Source organism: Otolemur garnettii, unplaced genomic scaffold, assembly GCF_000181295.1.
Source record: "Otolemur garnettii isolate 467f Iridium unplaced genomic scaffold, OtoGar3 scaffold00128, whole genome shotgun sequence".
Classification (NCBI taxonomy): Eukaryota; Metazoa; Chordata; class Mammalia; order Primates; family Galagidae; genus Otolemur; species Otolemur garnettii.
In genome coordinates this window covers 3,854,608-3,861,885 of record NW_003852523.1, presented here as the reverse complement: position 1 = coordinate 3,861,885, position 7,278 = coordinate 3,854,608, and the positions used below count along the sequence as shown (strand labels likewise).

Genomic DNA, 7,278 nt, shown 5'->3' with positions numbered 1-7,278 from the left:
CCAGCACCCACATTACCACCATGCTTGTCACCAGCACCCACATTACCACCATGCTTGTCACCAGCACGCACGTTGAGTTTGATGTGAGGAACAGGCAGCAAGAGCCGTGGCCGGTCGCTGTGCCGGGGCCGTGGGTATAGTGGCTGTGTGAAGTCCCCCAGGAGCTCCCGCAGCACCTGGGCCACGTGGTGCATCTGCAGGCGGGGCGCAGCGGGCGCACAGGCCAGGCGCTCGGGCTCCTCGGCCAGCACCTTCTGCAGCTTGCTATGGAACAGGCAGGATGGCTCCAGGTTCTCATATAGGTAGAGCAAGGTGTCCCAGGTCACGAACTCCTTCAGTCGCACCCCACTCTCTAGGAAGAGCTTCACAAACTCAGGTTTGTTGGAGATGAGGGCGGCAGTCATCGTGGGGTGCAGATCTGAAGGCTGAGAGTGAGTGTTGTGGGGTGACCACTGCCTGTGGTAATCACCCCACATTATCCTGATCTCAAAGATCGTGCAGGCAAGGCTGCCATTGTCTCCAACCTGGGAGGATGAAACCTGTCCGGGTCACCCACCACCAAGGGAGGGCCAGGATCCAGGGCAAGGCACCCCCAGGCCTGCCCTCGCTTCCATGGCACAATGTGCATGGGCCCAACAAGTTCCTGGATGGGGCACCCCAAAAGACCTACCTTCCACTGCCACTCATCTGTGAAGATCTCGCTGCGGGCGATGTCCACACGGTTCCATGCCACTGCCAGCTTCAGCTGGTGGTCCCAGTTCTCGCGGCCAAAGTGATCTTGGCTCCGAGAAGCTGCAGGTGAAAATGCTCGTGGGGCCTCGACCCGGGGCTTGAAGCCATTTCCCCTTGGTGCCCACTGACTCAGAAGTCGAGTTAAATAAGCTCTCTGTATACTCTGGATGTCAATTCGATATCAAATATGTGACTTCACATATTTTCTCCCTTTCTATAAGTTGTCTTTTTATTCTGTTGACAGTATCTTTTAATGCAGGAAAGTTTTAAATTTTCATAAAGTCCAACCTGTCTATTTCTTTTGCTTCCCATTTTTAGTGTCATATCCAAGAAACCACTGTCCAATCCAAGGCCATGACGCTCTGCCTGTGTTTTCTTCTAAGAGTTTTATAGTTTCAGGTCTCACGCTTAGGTCTTTGATCCACTTTGAGTTAATTTTCGTGGGTGGTGTTAAGTAAAGGCCTATTGGCACTCTTGTGCATGTGGACAGCCAGTTTCTCACCACCATTTGTTGGAAAGACTGTGTGCTCTCCCCGCAGAGTGATTCTGGCATCCTGTCCCCTCATGTGATCATCTGTGAGGGTTTGTTTCTGGGCTCGCGGTTCCCAGGCCATCCCCTCAGTCTCCGAATGTGTCTTCACCACGGGACCAGGCGGTTTGGATCACTCAGCGTCCAAGTCAGTCTCGATGTCAGGAGCTGGTGAGTCCTCAGCTTTATTCTTCCTCATCAAGATTGTTTTGGCTATTTGGTGTCCCTGAAATTCGATATGAATTTTAGGGTGGGCTTTTCTATGTCTGCAAAAACTGTTGTGGGGTTTGGGTGGGATTGCCTTAGAATCTGGAGATTGCTTTGGGTGGTGCAGACATCTTAACAGTAGTGAGTCTCCAATCCATGGCTGTGAGAAACGTGAGCTGTGTGTTCATGGCTCCGCCATCTGCAATTTCTGTCAACAGTGTTCCCTAGTTTCCCGGTGTCTTTCAAACCTTCTTGGTTAATTCCTCAATACTTTTAAATTTTGGATATTGTTACAAATGGAATTGTCTCCATAACTTACTTTTCAGATTATTCATCTTTCGTATATAGAAACACCACAGATTTTTGTACGTTGACTTTGTAGCCTGCTACCTTGCTGTATTCACTCATTTGTTCTAACAGGTTGGGGTTTTTTTTTTTTTTTTTGTAGAATCTTTAGGTTTTCTGCATAAAGATTGTATCTTCTGTGAATAGACATAATTTTACTTCTTCCTTTATAATTTGTAAGCCTCTTCTTTTTCTTGTCTATTTTCTCTGGCTGGAACTTCCAGTACAACATAGAATAGAAGTGGTGGAAGTCGGCATCCTGGCCACGGTCCTGATCTCAGAGGAAAAGCTTCCAGTCTTTCACCATCGGGTGCACCATTCGCTGAGTTTTCATATATGGCTTTTATGATCAGGGAATAGTTTCCTTCTATTCCTAGTTGGTTGAGTTTTTTTAACCATGGAAGGGTCGAATTTTGCACCGAGATGTTCATGTGGGCTTTCCCATCATTCTGTAAATGTGGGGTCACGGTGTCACACTGACTGACTTTCATACATGGGACATGCTGGCATCAAGAGTAAATCTCACCTGGTCATGGCGCACAGTGCTGTTCACACGCCCCCGAAGACTGCATGCTGGTGTTTAGTTGAGGACTTTTCCATCAATGTTCATAAGGGACATTGGTCTATAGATTTCTTTCTTGACAATGTCTTTGGCTTTGGTATCAGGAAAATGCTGGCTTCGTAGAATGAGTTGGAAGTTTACCCTCCTCTAAATGTTTTTGGGAAAGTTTGAGAAGGACTGGTGCTTGTTCTCTGAAATGTTTGGTAGAATTCACCAGCACATCCGTCAGGTCCAAGGCTTTGGTTGAGAGAATTTTGATTACTGACTCGGTCTCCTCTTACTCCCAGGTCTATTCAGAGCTATTTCTGCACAATTTAGTCCTGGTAGGTTTTATGTTTATAGCAATTTGTCCATTTCATCTAGTGCTATGGTTTGACGGTGACCTCAAAGCTCGTGTGTTGAAAGCTTAATCCCCCATGTGACAGCCCTGGGAGGTGGGGCTAATAGGAGGTCTACACGTTCCTACTCTGCCTTCTGCAGAGGGTGACGCGGCAAGCAGGCCCTCCTCAGAGCAGCCCCACCTAGGCCTTCCCTGCCACAGAACTGGGAGGAAGAAAATCTCTCCTTTCTTTAGGCTGGGTGCAGTGGCTCACACCTATCCCAGCACTCTGGGAGACTGAGGTGTGAGGATTACTTGAGCTTAGGAGTTTGAGACCAGCCTAAGCATGAGTGAGACCCTGTCTTTAGTCTCTACCAACAATAGAAAAACTATCTGGGCATTGTGGCAGTGCCTGTAGTCAGAGCTACTCGGGAGGCTGAGGCAGGAGGATTGCTTAAGACCAAAAGTTTGAGGTTGCTGTGAGCTATGATGCTATTCTACTGAGGGTCCCAAAAAAATAAAAAAAAATTTTAAAGGAAATATTTGCTTTTTATAAATTACCCAGTCTGTTGTATTCCGTTACAATAGCATAAAGCAGACTAGGATGCCTGGGTTATCCTCTCTGGTACACAATTGTTCATGGTACTCTCTTATGATACTTTTTATTTCTTTTTCCTTTTTGTTTTTTGAGACAGTTTCACTATGTCACCTTTGGTCGAGTGCTATGGCATCACAGCTCATAGCAACTCGAAACTCTTGGGCTTAAGCAATTCTCTTGCCTCAGCCTCCTGAGTAGCTGGGACCACAGATACCTGCCCCCACGCCTGGCTATTTTTTCATTGTTCAGCTGGCCCGGGCTCCATTCAAACCCACCAGCCTGGGTGTATGTGGCCAGTGCCCTACCCACTGAGCTACAGGCACCAAGCTGGTACTTTTTATTTCTATAGAACAGGTAGTAATGTCCACACTTGTTTTTCTGAGTGCAGCAATTTGAGTCTTTTTCAGTTCACCTAGCTAAAGGTGTGTCTACTTTGTTGATCTTCTCAAAGAAACCGCTTTTGGCTACATTGATTTTCTCTGCTGTTGTCCGTCTCTGTCATTGATCTTGCTCTAATCTTTACAATTTCCTTCCTTCTGCTACCTTTGGGCTTAGTTTGTTCTTACTTTTCTAATTCCTTAAGATGCAAAGTTAGGCTGTTGTTCTGAGATCTTATTTTTTAATGTGAGGAGTCACGGCCACAGATTTCCCCATCAGCCCTGCTTTTTCTGTCTCAGAAGTTTGGTATGTCATGTTTTCATTCTCATTGGTCTCTAAATATGTTATAATTTCCCTTTTGATTTTTTCGTTGATCCATCAGTTGTTTAAGAGTGTGGTGTTTAGTTTCCACAAATTTGTGGATTTTTTATTTTACTTCTGCTATTGATTTCTAACCTTATTCCATTGTGGCCAGAATAGATTTACGATATTTATCTTAAAGGTCTTAAGAGGTTAATTTTCTGCCTCACATGCGGTTTATCCTGGGAAACATCTCACACGCACGTGAAAAGAGTGTGTGTTGTTGGGCAGAGAGCTCTGTGGGTCTGCGGGAGCCCGCTGGGCGCTGTGCTGCGTGGAGCCTCTATTTCCTCGCCCACTTAGTCCCGGCGTTCCTTCCATCTCTGTCGGGGACACTGAAGTGTCCAACTGTTATTAGGGAACTATACGTTCCTCCCACAAGTCTAGATTTGCTGCATATACTTTCATGGTCTGCCTTTGGGTGAATATGTGCACATGTTGGCCCATTTGCTGCTGTCCCATGGTCCCTTAGGTTTGTTCATTTTTCTTTAGTCTTTTTTCTCTCCATTTGTTCTTTAGACTCAGTAATTTCCATTGTCCCATCTTTAAGTCCACTGACTCTTCTGCCTGTTCAAATCTGCCTTGAATCCCTCCAGCACATTTTTCATTTGAGTCATGGTACTTTGCAGCTGGAAAGACAAGGTAACAAATGTGATAAGAAATGTCTGCTCCTTTCTGGTCACCAGTGTGAGTCACGGAGCCACGGAGCCACGGAGCGGTGACATGCAGCTCTCCAGAAATGTGCTTTGACAACAAACGAGGAGAGCACCCATGGCCCCAGTGTTTCTTGCCTGAGTCACTGTGTTCCTTAGTCCACGTAAGGTAGCGTCAGATGGGGCTGGTGGTTATGCCTCTGTGATGCACCACACGTCTGCTCTTTTGCCCAACCCTGTGTGATCCTGTGACTGTTGAGCAAGCTGGCTGTGACCCGGCACAATCAGAACCTGAGCTGAAGCTTCCCTTCAGGGAAGCCCCACAGACCTCTCTGAAAGTCCGTCCCTGGCTGCAGGCTTTTGTCTACCGTCCTCAGCAAGACTTATGAACAAACCAGCTTAGATTCTTCAAAGCTTGACTTTTCCTTTAGTCTACAAAATCCAGCTTTCCCTTTTGGTTTCTTCTTAGGTTTCTCTTTATTGATGCTGTCATTTTGTTCATTCACGATTTTCTTGCCTTTATCTACATCTTCTTCAGTGCTTCGAGCATCTTCAAGACATTTTTCAGAGACACTTCATCTGCTCCCCCTCTTTGAACAGGCCAGTTTCCTCTATCTTTGAATGCTTGATAATTTTTTACTGAAAACCAGGCATTTGCATCTAATCATGTGGTAACTCTGGAACTCAGATTCTCCTCCTTCCCCAGAATTTGCTGGCCTTGTCGTTATTTTTGTTTGTTTTCTCCTATTGTCATTGTAGGGTCCCCCTGCTGTCAGACTAAGGTATAAACTAAGTCTCTGCTGGTCTCTCCCTGTACATACACTTCCAGTTCTCCCTGTGTATGCAGTTGCTACCCAGCTTTCAAAACAGAGAGAAAAAGGAAAGGGGATGAAGGCCACCAGCCCTTTAAATCCCCTGCAAGCCTCAGCAGGAAGTGGGGGGGCTTGCAACAATGAGGGGAGGGGCCCCAGCAACTTCCTAATCAGAGATCAGGGCACAGACTCCCAGCGTAACTTAAGGACCAGGAGCAGAAGTAACCAGACAGCAGTTACAACTGGAGTTTATGTCATCCTTCCTGAGAACGCTTCTGTGCTTCTGGGCTCTTCCCTATATTGGGAAAAGGAGTTTGAGTGCATGGCAGAGCGGAAGTCAGATGGGGGAGGATGACTTCCTTGGTTCTTTCTACCCTGAAATTGCAGGACAAACTATGATGACCATAATGGTGCAAATTAGTGCAGGCTGCACTCAGGTTTCAGGTAGGAAGATAGGTTACAGAAAAGAGTTCACATCCTAACCTCAGGTGACAGGCAGGTACCTGACTCATGACGGTGTGGTCCATCCCAGCTGCCTCTGGCACATTTGACCAAGGGGGTGCTTTGGCTCAGTGGCCTGAAGCCTGCACTTGCCCCCACATCTCCCCACTTTCCCTGACCCTCACCTTTCAGCAAAGCCTGCAGGATGGCCACATCCACATCCTGCTGCCCGTCCTTGCCTTCCCGGAAGATGGTCAGCAGTTGCCGCCTCCGGACAATATCTTGGATCTGCAATGAACATTTTTCAAGTAAGATATGCAGAGACTAGTGAACACCCTGCCTCAGGTGATGAGGGTAAAGACACGTGAGGACACATACACCATGTGTGCAAATGACCTTCCAGATGGGAAATGGCCTGAGTGGACCATGGACTCCAGCTAGTAACAGTGCAGCTTAACATCATAGCTCTCTTGCCCTCCTCCAGGGCCCTGGCCACACCTCATAGAGTCTCTGTGGGGCCCTCATGTGCCACACCTCTTTCTCCAAGATCCCAGCAGTTCTACAACCCTTGGAGATCAGCTTTCATTACATCTCCAAACACATCCTGGGCTCCCTGACCAACCCCACCCCATCTGCCCACTGCTTATCTATCTGTCCATCCTTCCATCCACCTATTTACCTAGGGGTGCAATCCCATCCATGTATCTATCCATGTATTTATCTGTCTGGCTATCCATCCATGTATATGTCTGTCTGTCTATCCATTCATCCGTCCACCCATCCATCCATCTGTCTATCCATCCATCTATGTTTCTATCCATTCATATGTTTATCTATCCATCCATCCATCTATCCATCCATGTGTCTATCCATCCGTCTATTCATCCATCCATGTGTTTGTCCATCCATCCATCCATCCATCTATCCATCCATGTGTCTATCCATGTGTCTATCCATCTATCCATCCATCTATCCATCCGTCTATCCATCCATCCGTCTACCCATCCATGTATCTATCCATCCATCTGTCTGTCCATCTATGTGTTTATCCATCCTTCTGTCCACCCATCCAGCCATGTGTCTATCCATCCATCTGTCTATCAATTCATATGTTTATCCATCTATCCATCCATCTATCCATCCATGTGTCTATCCATCCATCTGTCTGTCCATCCATCCATCCGTCTATCCATCCATCTGTCTGTCCATCCATCCATCCGTCTATCCATCCATGTGTCTATCCATCCATCTGTCTGTCCATCCATCCATCCATCTATCCATCCATGTGTCTGTCCATCCATCTGTCTGTCCATCCATCCATCCGTCTATCCATCCATGTGTC

General features: G+C 46.9%; 1 protein-coding gene across 3 annotated transcripts in view; it reads right to left on the bottom strand.

The window, feature by feature from the left end:
- The window catches only part of TRPM2 (transient receptor potential cation channel subfamily M member 2), a 62,288-nt gene that overhangs the window by 35,530 nt on the left and 19,480 nt on the right, over positions 1 to 7,278 (bottom strand). For 2 of the 3 annotated variants that reach the window (XM_003798086.1, XM_023518116.1), the window contains exons 9-11: positions 6,122 to 6,224; positions 671 to 792; positions 72 to 425 (exon numbers count right to left, since the gene is read on the bottom strand). In XM_003798086.1, the coding sequence (XP_003798134.1) occupies positions 72 to 425; positions 671 to 792; positions 6,122 to 6,224 (579 nt within the window). The remainder of the gene's footprint in view (positions 1 to 71; positions 426 to 670; positions 793 to 6,121; positions 6,225 to 7,278) is intronic. The other variant, XM_023518117.1, reaches the window with a different exon arrangement.